Below are 22,953 nucleotides of genomic sequence, written 5' to 3'. Positions count from 1 at the left end.
CTGTCCCTGGACTTGCTTAAACAGCCTTGCCTTGGTGATGGGATTCAGCTTGACCTTGGCCATGGGGCTCTCTGAGCAGGAGCTGGATGGTGGAGACCTAGAATACCCCAACCCCCTGGTGGCCCTGTAGCTCACTCACCCTGCTTTCTGTTGTGTGTTCCCCTTGCAGAGCGAAGACAAGGTCAAGGCCATTGGCAACTTGTATGGTCCTCTGATGGCATTGAACCACATGGTGCAGCAGGACTACTTCCCCAAGGCCCTTGCACCCCTGCTGCTGGCATTCATGACCAAGTGAGTGTGCCGTCGTGGGGTGGCTGGTTCCCACGTCTGCAGGCCCCTAGTCAGTGAGGCTTCCCTGGCCTTGTGAGAGACCCTCACGTGTCCTGGGCTCTCCGCATCCGCGTTTGAGTCTTTCCTCCCCTGTGCCAGGCTGAGGTCAGGAAGCTCGGGAACAGTGTCTTTTCCTGAGCGAGAACGTGGAATGGCCCCTATTTTCCAGATGAGGAAACAGCACGGGAGGGAAGGGGTTTGCCCCTGGTTGCCCTGGTACTGGAGGTACTGTACTCAGGGATGCCTCTGAGGGAAGTTCTGTGTCCACTCCCTCAGATACAGGGCTGAGGCTGACGGGACCTGCCGCACCCATCTTCCACAGCCACAGACCCCTCCCTTGCAAATGCCAAATGCCCAGAGACCTAGAAACCTTGGCCTTGTCCTGGAGGAGGGTCCTGGTACCTGGTGGGGCAGTGGCCACAGTTGGGTAACAAGGAGCCTTCAGACCCCAGCACCCACCAGGGATGAGTCAGAAGGCTCGTCCCCTGTTCTCACTGAGGTCCTGTGTGGCCCCAGCAGACCTCTGGCTTTTCTCAGGCCTGTCTCCCTGTTTGCCCCACCAGGTCGTTGAATGAGGTGGCCTCTGGGGGCTCTGACCACCTACACTTTCTGTGAATCCAGTCCCTTGATGGGAAGTGGGAGTGGGGCAGAGGAGAGAGACACCCGGGGGAGGGTGGGGGGGGGTGACGTAAGTGTGGCTCATGCCATTGGGTAGTGCCTGGGATGTGTGAAGAAGTGTTGGGGGTGGTCTGGCTCAGGGCACGGTCAGGAGCACGGGCCAGCTTCCAGGACTGTCGCGCCATGGCCTCTGCCACCACGGCGTCTTGTGGTTCCGTGCGCACAACACTGCGTCCGTAGGCCTTACGCTCTGGCATGTCTGCCCAGCTGCCTGCATCCATGGCTGCCCCTCAACGCCGCCTCTGCCCAGGCCACCCACTCCGCTGCAGGTAGCCTGGCCTGTGAAAAGCAGAGCTGAGGGGCGCCCGGCTGGCTCAGTCGGTGGCACACACGATTCTTGATCTTGGGGTCGTTGAGTTTGATCCCCACGGGCGTGGAGCTTGAGTGCTCGGCCCCTCAGCGGAGTCCAGCGCGAGCTGTCACCCTGACCACACATCTCATGGTCCTGCCTCCCCGGCATTTCATTCTCCCCATGCCTCGTCTCACAGCAGGGGGCGTCGCCTTGACCCCAGCTCTTAGCTCCCTGGAGCCCTTCCAGTCAGTGGCCCTAGTCCCTCCCTCCTCCCCCTCCAACACACACNTCCTTATTTTATAGTCAGCATTTTCCCTTTGGCCTTCTGGTACTCCGTGAGGGCATGTTGGTCTGTCGCAGGCTGCGTCCTTCAGCCGCTTGCCTACCCTCATAGAGGCCTCAGTCTGTACCACTTTAAAAGAGGAGGATTTATAAAAGCTGTCCCTTAGACCTTCTTTGAGGGGACTGAGTGACCATGGAGTGACATGCACACCCTTCCTCCCTCAACTCCCGGCCAAATGGTGTAGGACCCCACGGCCACGCTAGACTCGGTACGGTGTCGTGGTGCGGGTCCTGGCTGCACCCCACGCTCGCCCAGCCGCCTGGATGTCTTGCCCCACTCTCCGCCTGTGTAGTGACTTTCATGATCTCGGTGGTGACAGTGGTCAGCCCATTACTTGTGAGGGCCCAGGTGGCACTGTAGTGGCTGTGAGGACGCCCTGGCCCTGTGCCCACTGGAAGGGCCCTGGGAGAGGCTGCCCGGTGGAGAGTGGAGGCCTGCGTCCCGGCCTAGTCTGGGCCCAGTGGCCTTGGGTGTGCGGCCACCTCTCTGAACTTCACATGTGCCCCGCCCCCTGTGTGCAGAAGGCGGGGCTGACCTCTTCCTTGCTAAGTCGTCCTGAAAGTTAGAAAAATGGATCCTGACACGTTTCTAGCCTCAGAAACGGGCCCTGCTCCCTCTCCATAGTTGGGAAACTGGCCTCTGCGGCAGCCTGAACTCCCTGGGCCCCACCGGTGTGTGTCGTGCCCACCCACCCCTGCACTGACCCTTTTTTCCCCACAGGCCCAACGGTGCCCTGGAGGCCTGCTCCTTTGCCCGCCACAACCTGCTGCAGACGCTGTACAAGGTGTAGGTGCGAAGCCGGCCTCTCCCCACCCCTTGGCCTGAACCAGTGACTTGGGAAGGGACTCAGATGAAGGACTCTGGCCAGAGGCAGGGAGGGTCTTTGTCGCGTGTGTCGTGTCGGTCCCTGAGTATGCGTGTCGTTGTGGTGAGTGTGCAGGTGTGTGCTTCCTGTCGGGGTTGGGGTTTTTAATGTCTCCCTGCTGGACTGTCCCTGGTCCCACTGGAGGGGAGCAGGCCCCCCGTGAAAGGGCTGAGCTGCTCTGCCATTAAACTCATTACCACCGGAGGGCGCTCTGCTGGTGCGCGCCTCCAGCTCGTGGCCCCCTCGGCTATCCCCTCCCACCTTGCCTTTCTGTCCCTTCTGGGCTGTGCCAGAGCCTGGGGAGTTGCTGTCTGTGCGTCGTCCCCTCGTCCCCTCCCTCAGTGCCATGGCTGGGCTGCGCTTCATGCCCTGCCTGGGGCTGCTCACTCAGTGGCTGCCTTTGCTTCCTGTCACTAAGCGCTGGTTCTAAAGCCACTGCCTTCCCCAGCGTCCATCCCTGCCGCATTGACCTCTGCAGCCTGAGGGGCAGAGTCTGCTGCAGGTGTGGGGCCAGGGGCAGTCAGCAGAAGGCAAGGCCCAGCTTCCTGCGCCACGGGGACAGGAGGAAAAGCTAGTGGTGACACTGGGTGTCTAGGAGCAGAAGTCATGGGTAAATGGTGCTGGCTCCAGACCACGGCCCGCCCTCCCCGGGCAGCTGAGATGTCTGTGACTGGCCTGGGGGCCAAGCTGGAAGGGGCTCTTTGGCAGGCCCAACCCTGTTCTCCGGCCTGGGGGCAGGGGCAGGGCCCACTGAGCCTGAGCTGCGGCTTGGGTGCTCTTAAAGGACCTGGACAGGGTGGGGACTGGGCTGGAGCTGCCTCTGACGCTCTGTGCTTTTCCCTTTGTGCTCTTTGTGTGTCTGGGCTGTGCCCGGGGCTTCACAAATAAAGTCATATGTGGCAACTGTGGAGACTGAGAAGTCTTTCACCTTACATGGGCAGTTCTTGGGGTCCGCATGCCTGGAGCCCACCTGTCTGTACGGCGTTGTTGAACCCTGTGCCAACCTTGTCCCACGGGGCAGCCTTTCCTGCCCAGGCCCAGAAGGGGACAGCGACTCCTGGGGGCCCTGAATTGGGCTCATTTTCATCTGCTCAGCTCCATCTTACCCTTGACCTAGCCTTGGGGCTACTGATCCCTGCATCACTCCATTTATGGACATAAGCCAGACACCGTCCAGATTTTGCCACAACCCCCACACACCGCACTGTCAGGAACCCCTGAGTCTGCCTAGCAAGGTCACCTCACCGGGTTGAGCTTGGCTGGGAAGCCGCCTCAGGGTATCTGACCACAGGGCCTGGCATGGAGGGCACCTCCTTTGGGGGCCTTCCCTCCCTTTGCTACATGTGGTGTGAGGACAGTTAAGCAGACCCCTCCCTGGGGCCCTCAGAAGGCACACTTGGGGGAGGGCACTCAGACAGCAGGCAGACTTGGGGAGCCTGTGTCTCCCACAGGCTTGAAGAGGTCCCTCCAAGGTTTCTTAGGGGACAGCGCTTCCTTCTTGGCTGTGGACCACTCAGGCAACACCTTTGTTTTGTTTTTAGGTTTTTTTTTAGCATTTATTTAATTTTGAAAGATAGAGACAGAGAAAGAGCAGGAGAAGGGCAGAGAGAGAGGGAGACACAGAATCTGAAGCAGACTCCAGGCTCCGAGCTGTCAGCACAGAGCCTGATGCGGGGCTTGAACTCACGACCTGTGAAATCATGACCTGAGCCAAAGTTGGCCGCTCAACCAACTGAGCCACCCAGGCGCCCCTGTTTTTCTTTTTTTAATATTTTGAGAGAGAGAGAGGGAGACACAATCTGAACCAGGCTCCAGGCTCTGAGCTGTCAGAGCCCAGTGCAGGGCTTGAACCCATAAAGTGCAGGATTGTGACCTGGGCCAAAGTTGGCCGCCCAACCAAATGAGCCACCCAGGTGGCCCAGGCAACGTCTTTCTTGACCAGGTAGTGGAGGTGATGCCCATGCCTTGCCCTCCTATCCCCCACGTGAGGCAATACAGAAGAAGGCAGGTGGATGTCCAACTGACCCCCACCCCTTTGTTAGGCCCTGTTTTGAGCTCTGGGGCCACGGGCACAGCTTTTGGGGGGCCCCCACTCTGGTGTAGGAGACCAACAGTGGTGGCCCAGTGTCATAACGGTTGGCACTGAGGCCAGGGAAGTCTTCAAGAGTTAGGGATGCAAGAGCTGAGTCTTGAGATTCAAGCACAACTTCTCACGAGTGGTAAGAAGCTTAACAGATGGAGAGACTGAGTCAGGGCCTGGCTCTTCCCTCCAGGTTGCCTGGAGCTGGCCTTATTGCCTCCTAGGCCGTGTGTGTGCCAGCTTCGGTCTGAGAAGAGCCCCATAGATCTCACTTGGCCTGGCAGCAGGTGGCACTGCCTGGCTCCTGGGATCCACACACCAAGGAGGTTCCTGTGGTCCCAGGAGTGTAGGCCCAGCCCTACTCGGTCCTTCAGACCAGCTCTGAGGTTGGGACTCTGCTGCGTACTGAGAGCTGTGTAGCCTTTGGAATTTTCCCCCTGACTCTGACGCTCCCAAGAGCTACAGCCAGTCCTGAGATTACACAGGCTCCAGGTCCCTGAGCACCGTGACGGGATCTGCAAGGCCAGTGATGCCTCAGCCTAGACAAGTGCGTAACCCCCACGTATGGAAGGCCCGCTTAGCACTGGGCTATTCTCACAAAAGGAGTTCAACCATGGGCTTGGGGCTAAACCAGCAGTGATTCCATTCTGAAGCTCAAACTAGAAAACCTCCAGGAAGCATGGCCATAGGTGTTCCCAAGCAGCACTCTGCCAACAAGAACCTAGAAAGGACTCTGGCCAACATCAGGAAAATGGACAAATGCGAAGCTATACAGGGTAGCGTTGCACAGCCGAGAGAAAACGCATCACCTCTAGCTGCGTGCATGCCACGAATGAATCAGGATATTGAGTGAATATCTTCAGTCATGTATGTGATAAACCCCGCGTTCAGGGTAGGAGGGGGTGTGGGGATGGCAGGGACCAGGATGGGGTGGAAACCCAGCTAAACTGCGGTTGTCCACAACATTCAAAGTGCTCCCAACCCATCCATTTAACAGCCATAGTTTTTTTCAAGGAAGTAGAACACAAGAATATATAAAATTCTTTTTAAAATGTTTATATATTCTTTTTGAGAGAGAGTGAGCATGTGTACAAGCTGGGGAGGGGCAGAGAGAGAATTCCAAGCAGGCTCTACACTGTCAGTGCAGATCCTGATGTGGGGCTTGATCTCCTGAATTGTGAGACCATGACCTGAGCCAAAATCAAGAGTCAGACACTTAACCGACTGAGCCACCAGGCCCCCCCAACACAAGAGCATTTTTTGACACGCCAAAAGCACAAGCCATGAGGAAATTTGCCTCTGTCAAAAAGTGAGTAACAACCAAAAATACCATAAGAATTGGCAAGGTGATAGAGTACACAAAGACACTGTGACATATACCATAGGGTTAGTGTTGAGAATAATACATCCAATTGAAAAGAGTTCACAGGTGATGAAGCATGAAAAGCAAACAATCTGTTCAACTTGACCAATAATCAAGGAAATGAAAACAAAACTACAGAGGCGCCATTTTGGGCCAGACTGGCAAATATCATGTAGAAGTGACACCAGGAAAGCAATGAATCTCCTACATTTTGTATGTTGCTGGAGGGATGTCAACCTGGTAAAACCACTTTAGAGAACAATTTGGCAGATACTACAAAAGGTATGTCTATGTAGGTCACTATGTCTAGCCTGTGACCTCAAATTCCATTTTTTAAAAAATTTTTTAAAATGTTTTATTTATTTCTAGGAGAGAGAGACAGTGTGAGCAGGGGAGGGTCAGAGAGAGAGGGAGTCACAGACTGTGAAACAGGCTCCAGGCTCTGAGCTGGCAGTCAGCACAGAGCCCGACGCAGGGCTCGAACCCACGAACCGCGAGATCATGACCTAAGTGAAACTTGGACACTTAACCGACTAAGCCACCCAGGCGCCCCCTCAAATTCCATTTCTAAGGATCTACCTCAGAGAAAACATCATACATGTATGCAAGGTGACATGTTACAAGGGCGACTTTAAATAAAGGATTCCAGGAAATTAATAACCTAACTGTCCATCGGGAAAAGAATGGTTAATTACAGCATGTGCAGCAATGAGATCATCAGCAGGTAAGGGGCACCTGGCTGGCTCAGTCAGAAGAACATGTGACTATGGGGCGCCTGGGTGACTTAGTCGGTTAAGCGTCCGACTTTCGCTTAGGTCATGATCTCGCGGTTCGTGGGTTCGAGCCCCGCATTGGGCTCTGTGCTGACTGCCAGCTCAGAGCCTGGAGCCTGTTTCAGTCTGTGACTCCCTCTCTCTCTGACCCTCCTCTGCTCACGCTCTCTCTCTCTCTCTCCTAGAAATAAGTAAAAAATATTTAAAAAAAAAAAATGTGACTCTTGGTCTCAGGGTTGTGAGTTCAAGCCCCATATTGGGTGTAGAGATCACTTAAATAAAAACTTATTTAAAAAAATGTTTTTTAATGTGCCACAGTGAATACACCAGATGCAGGACCTGTCTGCGTTCATGTGAATAAATGAATTTCACTGAGTGCAGAGCATGATGTGAGGCTCAAACTCATGAACCTTGAAATCATGATCTGATCCAAAGTCAGATGCTTAACCAACTGAGCCACCCAGGCACCTCTGTTTCATTATTATTAAGTAATCTCTACACCCAACATTGGGCTGGAACTTAGGACCCCAAGATCAAGAGGTACATGCCCCACTGACTGATATATATTCTAAAATAATTCAGATGGGCTCCTGCGTGGCTCAGTGGTTAAAGACCCAACTCTTGGTTTCAGCTCAGGTTCCTGGTTTGTAGGTTCAAGCCCCGTGTCGGGCTCTCTGCTGACAGTGTGGAGCCTGCTTGGGATTCTCTCTTTCTTCCTCTCAGCCCCTCCCCTAGTCATGCTTTTCTAAATAAATAAACTAAAAAAATAATAACTCAGAATATGTAGAGTTTCCAGAAGTTAGTAAGACAAAAATGAACAAAAGGATTGAATGGGGACTTCACAAAGAAGCACATGAATATAGGTGCTTACTTTCATTAGTCTTCAGAGAAACGCTCATTAGCACATGATGCTATCTTACCCTGACTAGGATGGCTAAGGTACGAGACCATACCAAGCATTGGTGAGAATGTGGGGCAACGGAAGTCCCACACTGCTGGGGCAGTGTCAATCAGTACAAATACTTTGAGAAATTGTTTGGCAGTATCCACTGAAGCTGAAATAAACCTAAGCCCAGCAGTTCCACCTGTAGGTATATCCCACAGACGTGTCGTGCTGTGTTCTCCAAAAGACGCACAAACACGGGGAGCAGCACTCTTCATAATGGCCCCACCCTGGAAGCAACCCAAATGTCCATCAAGAGTGGAATGGATTAGGGGCACCTGGGTGGCTCAATTGGTTAAGTGTCCGACTTTGACTCAGGTCATAACCTCGCAGTTTGTGGGTTCGAGCCCCGCATCTGGCTCTGTGCTCACAGCTCAGAGCCTGGAGCCTGCTTTGGACTCTGTGTCTCCTTTCCTCTCTGCCCCTCCCCCACTCGTGCCCTCTCTCTTTCTCAAAAAATAAACATTAAAAAAAAAAGGTGGAGGTGAGAATCCTCCACCTAAGCAGGGAGGAATATTTTAGCATCAGTGTTGTTTAGAATCACCAACCAGCACATGATGACAATAAAAAGCAAACCAGTGGGTCTCATTGCTTTTAAGCTCCCCACCAACAGCACACCCCCTTATTGCCTGCAGATGGCTCTCCTGCCTCTACCCCATGTCACTGCTGTGGACTATTTATGGAATGGAGTGCTGAAATGCTATGTAAAAATGAAAATAAACACATTCTTAAAATATGCATCACAGATGAAGCCCACAAACAGAATGTTGAATGGAAAAAAACAGACCTAGAAGAGTTCACACTCAGTGATGCCACTGACGTGAAATTTGCTGAGTGAAATAAAGCGCATGCAGAAGTCTGTGTGGTGTGACACTATTTCTGGCTTAAAAACAAAACCCAAGCAAACTGAATAATGACAGATGCAAATCCACGAGAAGCATGGATCTGAACAATCACAGCATATATAGAAGTTTGCGGTGGTTTAGATGAACTTTGCAAAAGTGCCCAGGAAGGTAAGTATTCGGACACTGTTTTTGCAGTATTGTTTGTAACGAAGTTGGAGGCAACCAGAATCTCCAAGAATAATGGATAAGCAGTGTTGCCGCCTGTATACAATGGAATATTATACAACAGTTAAAACACGACTAAGAAGAATCAACCAGGATCACTCCTGATAATTTGACGTTGGGTGAAAAACAATTGCAGAAAATTGCCTGTACAGTGTTAAACAATGCATGTAAATGTGTACAACAGAAAGGACTGAGGTAACCATTCTTGAGCACCTACTATGTTTCAGGTGCCTTCCTGCCCCCTCACCCCCCCCNTCCTGTGAGCTACTTACTAATATTGTTTTTCACAGAGCAGGGAACTGAGGCTAGTGAGGGGTGGCTGGCCGGACCTCCCACAGCTGGGGGGGAGCCCAGGGCCCGCACCCACAGGCCGGCTGCTAGAGGCTCCCTGCCAGCCAGCGCGGGACCCCGCTGCCCAGGCTGGGCTCTCAGGCCGGGGCCACCATCCTGAGCCCTGAGCCGGCGCCGGGCAGGAGGCCCTGTCCCTGCAGCCGCCGCTCCCGCCCCTGCCCGCCCCTCCTTCACCTCAGCCTCCGGCTGGACTGCCCACAATGCCTCCCATTCAGCCCTGTCCCTGCTGCCAGGCCTGCGGGCCAGAGAGGGGGGCTCCCGCGGCATCCAGGCTGCCTGGCGGTGGGAGCCGGCCGGCATGGAGGGGTGAGTCTTTGGGCCCTGGGGNCAGGCCCCTGGCCGTCTCTGGGCCTCAGGGGTTGGGGGACAGGGGCTCTGGGGTCTGCGGCGGGGGGCCGGGGGTGGGGGGAGATTCCCCAAGGGCGTCCCCGAAGCCGTTTCTGAGGAAGATGGTGAATGGCGTGTGGCTGCTCCGGCGAGCTCCCGTGTGGCTCGTCCTCCGGACCTCGTCTGAGAGCTCAGCAGGCCTCTGAACCCTGCACACTTGTCCCCGGTCCGCCCGGAGCCGCAGCCTCACCCCAGGCTCTGGAGGATGTCCCCAGCCCCCGCCTTCTCAGAGACTGAACAACAGACGGTGACCAGCAGCGAGCAGAGCCGGGGAGGCTGAGGGTGGAGGCCGTGATGCGGGCTGAGAACAGAGGGAAGAGCTGGGCGAGTTAGGCGTTGCGGGCGTCGTGTGTTTATGGTCGGGGAGCCAAGGGGGACACTGGACAATTCGAGCACATTCCAGGTGGGCTCAGGAGTTAGGGTTTTCCACCAAAGGCCGTGTGGAGATGCCGGGAGGTTCTTAGTCGGTGGCGTCAGGTCCCATCTGCATTTTGGAAAGTTCCCTTTGGTCGGTGCAGGACAGAGCATGGAGTGGGGGGGCCCAGGAGAGCCCCGGGGCACAGTCCTCCCTAAGAAGGGACAGGCAGTGGGGGCAGTTGTGAGGCGAAGGGGTCCGCTGGGTAATGGGGGAAGTTAGGAGAAGATGGACGGTAAGGGGACAGAGCCGCCCAAAGCCCAGCCAAGCCCGTCTGTCCCCGCAGCTCCCCCACCCCAGTCCGGGCTGGTGCGGTAGCAAAGATGAGGGGACAGCAGGGGTGTAGACAGAGGCCCGAGCCTTCTGCTCACCTGCCAGTGGGTCCTGACAGGCATTAAGGCCCCTCGAGGCTCTCAGACCCACCACCTGGTCCCAACCTGACCTTACAAACTCCGGCCCGCCTGGGGCCCGCCTGGCTGCCCGGCTGTCCCCTCACCGTGGGTGCCATTATGCTCCCTGCCACCACGGAACTGCCGCCACGTCTGTCTGATGCTTGTCTCTCTGCCACCCTCGCAGCGGGAGGCCCCGGCCTCCCCCCGGACCCGGAGCCTCACCACGGCCCGGCACACCCTCTGAGCCCTCAGCTCGTCGTCCTATTCAACAAGGACTCCAGGAGCCACGGGGCAGACAGATGGTCGAGGGGGCCTTTCTGAGCCTCAGTTTCCCCCAGTGTTAAGGCTAACAATGGAGCCTCTGCTGCGTGGGGCGTCATTAGGCTCAGTGACACCTTCCCTGGGGCAAAGGAGGGAGACGTGAGGGGCTCTGGAAACAGCTGGGCTTGGGGAACGGACAGTGTGGGACGTCTGGCCCTGTGAACAACTGACGCCCCTCCCCCTCCCAGGGCTCAGAGCGTCTCCTTGGTGCTGCTGCTTCCCCTGCTGCTGCCACCGGGCCCAGCTTGGCACGCGGCTGCTCAACGCTGCCCGCAGACGTGTGTTTGCGACAATTCCAGGNACTGCCTGACCGGGAGACCTTGGCAAGTCACTTTTCCTCTCCAAGCCTCAGTCTTCACGTCTGTAAAATAGGAGTAACAACCAACACTCTATTTTAAGTTAGACGATCTATTTTAAGTTCTGTGTGATTGGAACAAGTAGGCGACCTGTAAGAGAAATACCGAATTAACTACAAAGCTTGTGGGACAGAAGTGGAGAGAACAGGGGATATATTGGACTCAGATATGGGTTCTGCTCTGTGAAGTCAGGAGCTGGTGGAGAGTAGAGAAAGCATGTGGGCGGGCAATGGCAGTGCAATGTGAAAAGTGCCCAGGTGGTTAGGGAGGAAGGCTTCCTGGAGGAGGTGTCAGGGAGCAGGATGAAGAGAATGAGGGAAGGGTGTCGGGGAGGGGAGTGTCCAGGTGAGGGAACAGTGCGTGCCAAGGCCAAGGCTGGCAAGGGGCGCAGGCCCTAGTCCTCATGTCGCTCAGCCTCCCCCCTACTCCTCCCCACTCAGCTGACTCAGCGCCTGGACCTCCAAGGCAACATGCTGAGGGTGATCCCCCCGGCTGCCTTCCGGGAGCTGCCTTACCTGACCCATCTGGACCTGCGGCACTGCCAGGTGGAGCAGGTGGCCGAGGGCGCCTTCCGGGGCCTGGGCCGCCTGCTCCTCCTCAACCTGGCCTCCAACCGCCTGCGCTTGCTGCCCCAGGAAGCCCTGGACGGGCTGGGCTCACTGCAGCGGCTGGAGCTGGAGGGCAACATGCTGGAGGAGCTGCGGCCGGGGACGTTCGGGGCCCTGGGGGCGCTGGCCACCCTGAACCTGGCCCACAACGCCCTCGTCTACCTGCCGGCCATGGCCTTCCAGGGGCTGACGCGCGCCCGCTGGCTGCAGCTGGCCCACAACGCGCTCAGCGTGCTGGCCCCCGAGGCCCTGGCCGGCCTGCCCGCCCTGCGCCGGCTCAGCCTGCACCACAACGAGCTGCAGGCCCTGCCGGGGGCCGCCTTGGCCCAGGCCCGCGCCCTGGCCCGCCTCGAGCTGGGCCACAACCCCTTCACCTACGTGGGCGAGGAGGACGGGCTGGCGCTGCCGGGCCTCCGGGAGCTGGCGCTGGACCACGGCGCCCTGCAGGCGCTGGAGCCCAGGGCCTTCGCGCGCTGCCCGCGCCTGCACACGCTGGACCTCCGGGGGAACCAGCTGGCCGGCCTGCGCCCCCTGCAGGGCCCCGGGCAGCTGCGCCGGCTGAGGCTGCANCGGCTGCGAGGGCCGAGGCCTGCAGGCCGTGCCCCGCGGCTTCCCCGGCGACACGCAGCTCCTGGACCTGAGGCGGAACCACTTCCCCGTGCTGCCCCGCGCGGCCTTCCCGGGCCTGGGCCGCCTCGTGTCGCTGCACCTGCAGCACTGCGGCATCGCGGAGCTGCAGGCGGGCGCCCTGGCGGGGCTCGGGNCCCTCGCCGCCTTCGAGGGCGCCCCCCGCCTCGGCTACCTGTACCTGGAGCGCAACCGCTTCGGGCAAGTGCCCGGGGCCGCCCTGCGCGCCCTGCCCAGCCTCTTCTCGCTGCACCTGCAGGGCAACGGCCTGGGCGGCCTGGAGCCCGGGGACCTGGCAGGCATGCAGGCCTTGCGCTGGCTCTACCTGAGCAGCAACCGCATCGCCCGGGTGGCCCCTGGGGCACTGGGCCCCGCTCGCGAGCTGGAGAAGCTGCACCTGGACAGGAACCGACTGCGGGAGGTGCCCACCGGCGCCCTGGAGGGGCTGCCTGCCCTCCTGGAGCTGCAGCTCTCGGGGAACCCGCTTGAAGCCCTGCCGGACGGGGCCTTCCGGCCTGTGGGCCCCTCGCTGCGGCACCTCTTCCTGAACAGCAGTGGCCTGGAGCAGGTGGGCACAGGGCTGCCCGGGTGGGGGTGGGCCACTAACAAACAATGCTGCCCCCACAGTGCCAGGCCCGGGGGTGCAGGCCCGGTGACCCTGAGATAAGCGGACACTACGCCGCTTCCGGCCCCCCCCCGCCCCCCCCGGAGCTCAGGTGTAGTGACAGACCAGGCAGATTTCGCAGATTTCGGTGCCACACAGCCTGCCAGGGAGGGGACTGCCCTAGCAAGGAGGGGGGAGGAACGTGGGTCCGAGCGGTTGTTGTGCCCTTTGAGGGGAGGGCTGGAGCCACCAGGAGGATTTGCCCTTAGCAGGGTGTGTTCAGGCAGAGCAGAAAGAACCATGAACTGGGCCTCTGGGTGACGTGCAAAGGGCCAGTGCTTTGGGATCTCCACCCCAGCACGGCCCTTTCTGCCTGGGCCACCTTGGGTTCTCCATGTTTTCTCTGTGGGGGGAGCATGGGGCTACCTCCCGGGCCTAGGGGTGAGGCGGGCCTGGCAGGAGCTCATACTAAGGCCTGGCATCTCCTTGCAGATTTCTCCAGGGGCCTTTGCGGGCCTGGGGCCCGGGCTCCAGAGCCTCTACCTGCAGAAGAACCAGCTGCAGGCCATGCCGGCCCTGCCCCATCTCAGCCAGCTAGAGCTCATCGACCTCAGCGGCAACCCCTTCCACTGTGACTGCCAGCTGCTCCCCCTGCACAGGTGAGCCCCCCGCCCGCACACCCACCGGCAGCTCTCAGTCGGGCCCCCGGCCTCTGCCCGGGCCACCATGTCTGTGCCAGCTAGCAGCTTCCAAGGGGATGGTGGTGCCAGAGCCATCAGTGCCTGAGGCTTGGGGTGGACTTGTCTGGGGCCGGATTCCCTCCTCAACAGTGTGGGAATGAAATCCAGCCAGCCTAGTGGGTGGAACCTGATAAACACCTGTGGGCAGGTCACTAACCTCACCGGAGGGCAAAAGGAACTCAAATCCTTCTCCGCGATTGACTTTGGGCCCCGTGACTGCTCTGTGCCATTCCCTCACCCGTGAAGGGGATGACAGGAACCGTGTCCGCCTCAGAGGGGTTCTTTGTAAGGATTACATTGTTGAGGCGCCTGGGGGGCTCAGCCGGTTAAGTGTCTGACTTTGGCTCAGGTCATGATCTCGTGGTTCATGAGTTCGAGCCCTGCGTCGGGCTCTGTGCTGACAGCTCAGAGCCTGGAGCCTATTTCAGATTCTGTGTCTCCCTCTCTCTCTCCCTGGGCCTCCCCGACTCGTGCTCTCTCTCTCTCAAAAATAAACATTAAAAAAAAAATTTTTTTAAAGGGCTACCTCGTCAGCTAGCATATATAGGTTGATTTGAACAGTGTCTGGAGCACCCTAATTATTACTATTACTATCTCCTTTTTCCAGAGAAGGGATCTGAGGTTTGAAGTGACTCGCTCTGGGTCCCCTAATCAGTGACGGGCTGGGGCAGGATTCCCTCCAGAGTCCACCCTCACCGCCAGGTCCTCAGGACCTCCTCGGCCTCCTCAGGAAGGGCTCGGCACAGTGGGCACCCTAACTCTCTCCTCTCCTCAGGTGGCTCACTGGGCTGAACCTGCGGGTGGGGGCCACGTGTGCCAGCCCTCCCAGTGCCCGCGGCCAGAGGGTGAAGGCTGCGACGGCTGTCTTTGAAACCTGCCCGGGCTGGGCTGCCAGGAAGGCCAAGCGGACGCCGGCCACCAGGCCCAGCGCCAGGAGCAGCCCCAGGACGGGGAGACGGAGGAGAGCAGACAAGGTTGGCGGGTTGGCGGGAGGCCTCGGCTGGGTGGGTCAGGTTCCAAAGCCCCCAGGGTAGCAGGGGTCTGACTTCTCTTNCCACCAGGTGGGCCAGGTGGGTTTGTAAGGAAACAACGACACTGGTTCATCCTGTGTGTGGGACACTGGCCTTTCCGCTAAGCCACAGAATACCTACCCCAATCTGTTTCTAAAAGTAATGCCACTGTCACCATATTTGCTGGATCATCGTTGATCCCAGTTTTCTGACCTCAAGGTCACCCCTGGGCCAGAAAGAGCAGGAGCGCAGGTGCTGTCGCGGCCTACCCCTGCTCGGCAGCCGTGAGCCGGACCCCCGCTTGGTGTCGTTCTATCACCCGCCTGACATTTATGCTCACATCCTCAAGCCCTTGGTTGTAGCCAAGTTGTGCAGCACGTCGGAGAACGGGGAGCAGGATCCGGGTGCCCTTGCCCGTGGGGACCGCTGCTGTGTGGTCAGGGTGCGGCGGGGCCGCTAGGGGAGAGGCTGGTCCTAAGAGGGACAATGAGAGCAGAAAAGTGGGCCCTGGTGAGATGAAGGCTCAGCCTCTGGACCTGCGCTGGGAAGACTTGGGGTGCCTGGGGGCCATTAGAAGGTATATTAGTTCCCAGGGGGTGCTGTAAAAAAGTACCGCACACTGGGTGGCTTAGGACAAGACATTTTTGTCTGTTTTGGGGGTTCTTAGTCCGAGAGGAGAGTGTGGTTGGCGGGGCTGTGCTCCCTCTGAAGACTGCAGGGGAGGTCCTTCTGTCCGTCCCCCTCGCAGCCTCTGGTAGCCCCGGATGTCCCCTGGCAGCACAGTGCAGCTATACGACACCCCCTCCCCCATCCCTTTCACATCCTCCTGCTAGATCCGAGTCCACTTCCCCCTTTTCATAAGGCAGGAATCCTACTGGATTAGGACCCACCCTAATGACCTTGTTCTATCTTGATTACCTCTGTGAAGACCCTATTTCTAAGTAAGGTCTCACTCTGATGTACATCTTTTGCAGGGGGGGCGGGGGACATAATTCCTTAGTGCTCCTTGTGAGCTAGGCTGGGAGGAAGGAACCCCTAAAAGGGCCCCAAGCTGAAGGTGAGCTATGGTGACTTGGAGATCAGATCTGGAATTAGCGTTGACAATGGCATTAATCTCAGCTGACACTTGCGTGGCGCTGACTTCCTGCTAAGGACAGCATCGGTGCTCCCTCCCTGTGCAGCCCAGCAGCCCGGGGGTGGGGGTGGGGGGGGGGGGGAGGGCGAGAGAGGCCGAGCTTGGCTCTGCCGGGTCCAGCTGCAGGCCCGGGCTTTAGTGAGAAGGGGAGACTCTGCAGTCCTGACTCCCTGTCCCCGCATCCCGGCTGCGGCAGGAATTGATACACCTGAGACTGTCCCATTCCTCCACCCTTTCTGACGCGGAGATAGGCCACCAAATGCTAGCCCTGGGGTTACATAGGTCTTTCATTTTTATTTTGTTTAAAGAGGCAGTTTCCCTCCAGGAATACAAAGGGATTAAAAGGGCCCTGGGGTGCTTGGCTGGCTCAGGTGGTAGAAGATGGGATTCTTTACCTCATTTCTATGTTGGGTGTGGAGCCTACTTAAAAAAAGGGGGAGGTGGTGGGAAGAGCAGGCCCCTGACCTCAAGGGTCACACAGGGCCCTGAGCCCTGTTCTATGCTGGGTGCGTTCACCTTGCTGATGGCCACGGCTGGACCGTGCATGCCTCGCTATCTTTCGAGGCCCCAAACTCTAGCGGGATGTCTGGCATGTGGAAGACGCTTCAGAAGAGCTGCTGAATGAATGCATGAATGAATGAGGACCGGCTGTAACACAGCAGACCACCCTGGATTTAATCCCGCTGCTGTCATTTTACTGTTGTGAATTTGAGCAACCAAGTTACTGTGATAACCCCAGGGCCCCTGTGAAGACGCGCGAAGCTGTGGAAACGTGCCTGAGCCGGCGCCTGAGGGCTGTAATCGGCAGTTCTGTTGCTGCCCCCACCCGTCAAGCAGAGCTGTGTCTAGACTGGGCGACAGTAAAGGGGGTGCGTGCGTCTGCACCTGGGCTAGTCCGCAGCACAGGGCGGGGAAGGGGTGCTTTAGGAGGATCTCCCAGCCAGCAGACCCCCACACCGCCCCGCACTGGACTCCAAGTCCACCAGTTCTCCCCAAGGGCAACTGAGGTGCAAAGCTGGCCCTGTGCCCGGAGTGAAAACATCCCGGAAGCCAACACCTCCAACTGGGACGGACGGGACGGACGGGCTCGATTTTTAGGCCCCAGCAACACCGGTCACGTGCATCACACCCTCACTGGGGCTAACTCAGCACCAGGCCATGGGGCAGATGAGGCACAGGCCGGGCCTCTGGGGACTCTTGCAGGAGAGGAGTGGCAGAAGTGTAAGGAAGGAGCACCAGCGTGTGGTTGCTATGGAGACGGGGCGTTCAAAAGACGACAGGCAACATTTATTCATCGTCCTCCTGTGTGAAGCCAGCCTGCGTAACTGACACCGGGAGGTGCCATATCACAACACACTCGGCTCTAAGAAATATGACAAAGGACCTCAGGAGGGCCGAGCGGCCAGTCAAGGGCTGGGACGGCAGCCAGACTCGTCCTCTGCCCCTGCTGTCCTTATCGGGACACGTGTAGGCATCACTTCATCCAGGAAGAAGGAGCTAAAGGCCGCAATCCCATATGGTCCAGTTTTCCCAGAAGCTCCAGTCAGACTGGACCCCCAAACTCAGGGGGTTTGGGGGTGAGCCCGCTTCTGCCAGGACCAGGACCACGGGCACACGGCAGGGCCCAAATGCGTATCCTGGCTGCCTTCCTCCCTGGGGACTAAGGCCACGGAGCCATCACTGCCCGGGTCTGTGGTGTGAGTAAAGCAGGGGAGGGCATGGCCCCTCTGTCCTTCACCTTCACTGGGTCCCAAATCTAGTCACTTCCTGGGGAATGCGGGTTGCACCGAAAGGCTGCATTCTGGGCCTGGTTTCTACACCAGGTGGGGCTTCCTAGTGCCTTTAGCAAGAGAGTCAGGATCAAATTCTCTGGAAGAAGTGACTGAAAATCAGCTCCACTTGGGCTGGCCACCCCACCTCTGGGGAACCCCAAACAGCCCAGGCCCTGAGCAAACACACGGCCAGCACCCCACCCAGCAAGCCCAGTCTCTCCCTGTTACCTGGGGAGAAGTGGGGTGAAAAGGACAGGCCCCAGCCCAGCCGGGCTCAGAGCAGGTTATGCACAGCTCTGGTGGCTGCCTCCCTTCCAGCTGCGGCCTCCCCGCCACCTCTGCAGCCCCTCCCCTTCCCAGGTCCCTGCCTGCCCCCTGCCCGGGGAGCAGGCTCCACCCCTACACTGTTCCATTTAGGACACCGGAGTCAGTGCTCATGCCAGCAGCAAAAACAGGCCAAGGCCACCCCGCCAGTCACTGAAACTTGCATCCTGGTCACTGCCTCTTAGCTGCCAGGGCTGGGTGCCTGCATGGGGCTCCCCGACCTCCCTAGGGTGCTAGGAGGAGCCAGGTGCCAACCCCAGAGGCTAGAGGCTGCTCCACGTGGCTGCTTCTCAGGCACCCGCACCACCCACCACCACCCTGCCACAGCCTCCCCCTCAGAGAGCTGCTCCGAGCCTTTATTACAGGACTTGCTCAGACACACACGTGCACCCTTCACTGACTTGTCCTCCAGTGTGACGGGGGCAGCCCCCGTACCCTGGCAGCTGAGGGGTGTGGTGGGTGTGTGTGTGGGGGGGTTACTGTGAGAGCTTCGGGAACTCTAGCTGGAGGAGACGCTCAGAGACAAACGTGCAGGCCTCAGGCAGTGCCAGTCAGGAGGATCCAGGTCCTTGGGGGCCCGGCCTTCACGGCACATGGCAGAACTTATGCAAAGAAGGCTCATCCTCCCAACTAAAGTGGGGTGAGGGGCGGTGGCAACAGAGAAGCCCCGGGCTGGCAGTGGGGAAGGCTCAGTCGTCTGTCTCCTGTTTGATGTTCTCGATGGGAACAGGCAGCTCTGGACTCGGGGCTTTGTCAGCTGTGGCCATGTCTAGATGCTCTTCCTTCACACGCACAGCAATGACTAAAGAGGAAGGGAGGTGGGGAGGGCGGGGAGAACACAGTGAGTGTGTGTGCAACTCCGGAAGGGCACGGGGCTCAGGCTCTGGCTCCCTGTGAAGGGGGGCCCTCAGGACGTGGCGGGGAGGCGGGAATGGCGCCTTCCCCCTGCGGGGCGGGCTGCAGAGATGGAGAGGCTGGAGGTGTGCGGCTCCGTTCAGAGTCGGGGGTGGGTGTTTGGGAAGCTCTCCAGGCCCAGTTGTCCAAGAAGGACTGCTTGGTGCCCAGAGAAGTCCCTTCACACTTGACTCTCCTCTTCTGTGCCCAGGTGGGGAAGGAGAAGGGCCGCCTCTGAGCACCGGTGCAGGCCGGCCCTGCCGGGACCCCGCCCGGGAGGCTCTTACTCTCTTCAGGAACCGCCTCCGACGAGCTCTTCTCAGCGGCCTGCGGGTCGTCCTCCAGCAGGGGCTTCTTGGACCCCTGTCTGAGGGGCCGGGTCTTGGTCGGTGGTATTCTTTTCCCTTTGAATAAAAACCGAATTAAACCCAGCACAAGGCAGCATCCACATGCGGCTTGAAGGCTGGGTGTCAGCCAGCGGTGAGCAGGGGCGGTGGCACCAGAAGAGCCAGCCTGGGGGAACCGAGGGCCCGAACGCCAACGTCGCCCCTCAGCGCTGTGCGCCCGAAGCCCGGAGAGGTGGTCTCCAGTGGGGGGTCACCACCACCCGTCCTGCTTGCGGGGCCTTCCTTCCCTCTTCCGGTCCCTCCTTTCTCCACCTGTGAGGGGACTTTCCCAGGCCCACTATCGTGAACAGTACAGGGTCTTCCCACGTGATCAACCCCAAACCCTCACGTGACCTTAATCCTGACCCCGTCTGTTTCCTCCTCCTCCTGTTTCTGGACAGTGTCTTCTGTGTACATTGTGGAGAGGACCTCACGCCACACGCCCACAGCTCAGGAGGATGGCTTCGCCTTCTCTCCTCCCTGCCCCTCTCCACCTGCGGCCCCTCCAGTGGAGCCCGCACAGGGCCCAGGATCTGTTAAGAGTGGGGCCCCGCCTCTGGAAATGACACCAAGTTCAGTGGCTGCCCCTCGCGGTCATCCCTGGGCGTCACAAGTGAAGAAGGACAGGCTTGGGGAGAAACTGCCACCATAACTCGTACTTTCAAACAGCCGATGGGGTCGTGGTGACTCTGACCACAGGGCAGCAGAGACTGGGATCCCTCCCCCTTTTCCCGCTTATAATTACAATCTCTTGCCTTTTTTCCTCGCCGTCCTGACCACTGCCAGAGACTGACGACTCCCTATTTGTCCTCGGGTCCCTTAAGACATAGGCTGACAGGCATGTTGGGGCCAAAGGGCAAAGAAGAGGAGACGGAGGGAGCGAGAGGAGCGCTACCTAAGGGGGGACCCCGCTCCGCATCCGGGGACACAGGCCCAGCCGGCCCCAGGCCGCACACCAGCCCCGGCTGCTTGAGTGCAGCACTTACTTTTCTTCCCAAACTGTTTCTTTTTCTTCTTCGTAGCCTCTTTGGCCTTCAGAGGTGTGCTCGGCTCTGTTGTTGAAAGATGAGGGTAAGAGGTAAGAAGAGAGTTCTAAGAGAACGAGGTACAGGCACATCCCAAGACCCCCTGGCCACCCTCACTAGCCTCCCCCACACACGGGACACCCCAAGAAGGAAAGCCAGAGTTGGGCAATGAGAATGGGGGAGGGAGGCCGAGGGGAGGGACTGGAGAGCAGCTGTCCCTTCTTCCCACCCTCGTCACCAGGGCTGCTCCGAGGGACCTGGGCGGTTTACCTGGGTGCACAAAGGCACGAGCATATGACAGAGTGGGCAAGATCAAGGAAGGCGCTCTGCAGGCCAGAGGGAGAGGGAGACAGAGCAGTCAGGAGCAGGAGGAGGGGACACAAGGGCCACTCTTGACTTGGAAGTGGTCCAGGAGACTTCTCGATCTCATGCCACAGAATGAGGTAGGCATGGGGCAGGGGGAGTGGTTGGCAGGAAGGAAAAAGGAAAGCAAAGTCAAGAGTCTCTTGGGGCTGCGAGAGCCCAGACCTGCGGCCACGGGCGGCTGGAGCTGGTAGCCGGTGAGCTCACACCAGCCGACGGGGTAGATGTCCGGGGACTCACAGTCCACCCACTGGTCGTACTCGCTGTCCCAGCCGTCAAAGTGGATGCTGAGGAGCCTGTGCACCACCCGCTTCACTGTGGCCACGCAGATGAGGCGGGGTTCCATCAGGTCCACGGCCTCCAGCTTCATGCCCACCTTGAAGCCGTGGTTGGGGCAGTCCTGGGGGGGGGACAAAGCAGTGACCACGGCGGCCAGCTCCCTGCCCCAGGGGGGGCACAACTGGGGAGAGGCAATGGGCTGGGCGTGCCTGTAGGGGAGGGTCCCTTGACAGTCATGCAGCTGCCTCTGCTCCCAAGCACCAGCCCCTCTGGGAAAGGGACCGGCTCGAGTGTGCGGCAGCATGCCTACAGCAGTCTGGGACTTCTCCCCGGAAGTGGCTGGTCTCTGGTACTGACTCAAGGGAAGAGAAGGGGGTTGGAATGAACTATCCTGACAGTAGGCAGGGCCGCCCCAGGCCCCATGCTTTCTCAATCTCCTCACCATGTTAAAGAGTCTCGATGGAGCTGCTTTTGACTTGGTCTTCTCCAAGTAGGTGTCCCAGCTGAAGGTGTGCGACTCGTAGCCTGGAGAAGCAGACAGTGCAGACGTGGAGGAGAGGAGGGGAGGCAGGAGGGAGTCCAGGGAAGGAGCACATGCCAAAGGGGCACCTACAGCTGGATCAGGACCCAGCCGGGAGTCTCCCCAGCAGCCTTCTTCTCTCCTTCCCAGGCTGGTGCCTGCTCTAGGACTATGGTCCTGTTGTACAGGTTGTTCACTGCCCAAAGGAATAGGCTGGAGCTCTGCTCGCCAAGCCACACATTAGTCATGAAGCCCGGTCAGCCCAGTGTAAGGGCTGGTGGTGTTGGCCTTGGGTGGCTCAGACACTTCCAATCCACTTAGACTCCACACCCCAGGGTCTGGCTTGGCCAGGAATCTGGACCTGTGGCCACACTCTGCCCTTTCTGACTGTAAGGCCAGTCTTACCTTTAGGTGGTGTGAGCTCAATGTCATTCTTTTGGCAGAAGGTAGCTGGGAAGATAGCGTGGGAGGAGGCATGGTAACAGAACCAGTCTGAGCCATCCGTGGAGGGCCCCCCATCCACACAGATCATGAGGTAGCCATCCAGGAGAACCTAGCAGGTGGGGTGGGGAGAAGGCAGACACCATGGTATCATCAACTGTACCCCCCCATCCGAAGGAAAGGCAGCTAGAGAGCCGATGGATCAGCTCTGTATGCGGAGAGCTAGATCTCAGCTTCTCCGAGCTTCTGCTTCAGAGCACTCAGCGCCCCTGGAACCCATATGTATGAGATTATTTACCTTCCTCACTGGACAGCAACCACTGTTCCCGCAGGGACTACATCTGTCTCTTTGCCAGTGTTTTCCATGGTGAGCACACAGGCCCAGCCTGGAGAAGACTGGCTGGACAAATCAGCATGTCCCCAGGGGCCATTCACTCCTCAGGCTGCAGCAATAACGTACGGTGCGCAGCACAGTCAGCCCGGCTATGGCTACAGCCAGGCCAGCCCTCCAGGGAGAGGACACGTGGCAGTGGAAAGGTCTCCAGGGGGGCTGGCAGGGTGGGGCCCACATCTGATACAGGGCCAGGCTCAGGCCAGGTGTCCCAGAAGTACCTGTCCAATGTGCCTCGGACCCTACACGAAGGCAGAGTTTGAGCAAGGAGCAGATAGGCCCCCTACTCACAGAAGTCCAGTGCTCCAGGAGCAGCCGGAGCGGGAAAGGTGTGCAGAGCTCGGCGCTGCCTCGATGGCTTCAGAAAGCCACACTAGAGGCTGCAGGGTCAGGCCCAGGCTCACCTTGCAGATGGTTGCCACGCAGATGTTGCCCAGATTCAGGGGGTCGATGGCTTCCAGTTTCATCCCCTCCTCAAACCAACCGCCTTCCGTGTAGACAGCTCGAACCTTAAAGGAACGGGACAGCTAGGGAATCTCTGGGCAGCCCAGGGGGAGGGTAGGGGAGCAGGCCTCACCTGCTATAGGCTTGGGAGGGAGACGGGGAAGGAAAGGAACATCCCAGGGTCCCAAGGCCTGGAATTGACCTGTGGCCAAGATGAAAAGTGTCCAAAGGCTGTGCCTCACCTTCTTGAACAGGTAAGGAACAGCATCACAGTAGATTTTCCGGAAGGTGGGATGGTGGGCCATGTCACTGCGCCTCTCTTGGGGAGATGGCAGGGGGAGGCAAGGGAGAGAAGTTGAGTTGGAAGCTGCTAACAGGGCCACCTCCATACTACTCCCAGAAATGGCGGGATTGCCCTGTATGTTAACTCT

General features: G+C 58.5%; 3 protein-coding genes across 6 annotated transcripts in view; 2 read left to right on the top strand and 1 right to left on the bottom strand.

Annotated features, from left to right (window-relative positions):
• RANGAP1 (Ran GTPase activating protein 1) overlaps positions 1-3,416 on the top strand; it is a 32,112-nt gene extending 28,696 nt beyond the window's left edge. For both annotated transcript variants that reach the window (XM_077757941.1, XM_077757940.1), the window contains exons 15-16: positions 170-291; positions 2,364-3,416. In XM_077757941.1, coding sequence (XP_077614067.1) covers positions 170-291; positions 2,364-2,433 — 192 coding nt within the window. In that variant the 3' untranslated portion in view covers positions 2,434-3,416. The remainder of the gene's footprint in view (positions 1-169; positions 292-2,363) is intronic.
• Positions 3,417-5,267: 1,851 nt separating this feature from the next.
• CHADL (chondroadherin like) lies at positions 5,268-15,008 on the top strand. The gene is made up of 9 exons (XM_077757885.1): positions 5,268-5,364; positions 9,268-9,394; positions 10,792-10,885; positions 11,400-12,087; positions 12,131-12,762; positions 13,291-13,457; positions 14,314-14,512; positions 14,600-14,608; positions 14,784-15,008. Exons 1-9 carry the CDS (start codon positions 5,268-5,270, stop codon positions 15,006-15,008), a joined length of 2,238 nt encoding a protein of 745 aa, XP_077614011.1.
• A 949-nt stretch (positions 15,009-15,957) lies between these two features.
• L3MBTL2 (L3MBTL histone methyl-lysine binding protein 2) overlaps positions 15,958-22,953 on the bottom strand; it is a 21,925-nt gene continuing 14,929 nt past the window's right edge. For 2 of the 3 annotated variants that reach the window (XM_077757937.1, XM_077757939.1), the window contains 7 exons: positions 22,765-22,841; positions 22,483-22,587; positions 21,652-21,799; positions 21,169-21,251; positions 20,613-20,847; positions 20,046-20,111; positions 18,604-19,077 (listed from right to left, as the gene is read on the bottom strand). In XM_077757937.1, coding sequence (XP_077614063.1) covers positions 18,656-19,077; positions 20,046-20,111; positions 20,613-20,847; positions 21,169-21,251; positions 21,652-21,799; positions 22,483-22,587; positions 22,765-22,841 — 1,136 coding nt within the window. In that variant the 3' untranslated portion in view covers positions 18,604-18,655. Of the gene's footprint in view, positions 18,582-18,603; positions 19,078-20,045; positions 20,112-20,612; positions 20,848-21,168; positions 21,252-21,651; positions 21,800-22,482; positions 22,588-22,764; positions 22,842-22,953 lie in introns of those variants that run through there. The other variant, XM_077757938.1, reaches the window with a different exon arrangement.

Source organism: Crocuta crocuta, unplaced genomic scaffold (genome assembly GCF_008692635.1).
Source record: "Crocuta crocuta isolate KB4526 unplaced genomic scaffold, BGI_CrCroc_1.0 scaffold143, whole genome shotgun sequence".
NCBI classification, from domain to species: Eukaryota; Metazoa; Chordata; class Mammalia; order Carnivora; family Hyaenidae; genus Crocuta; species Crocuta crocuta.
The sequence above is the reverse complement of the archived record's forward strand: the minus strand, read 5'-3'. Positions and strand labels throughout refer to the sequence as shown.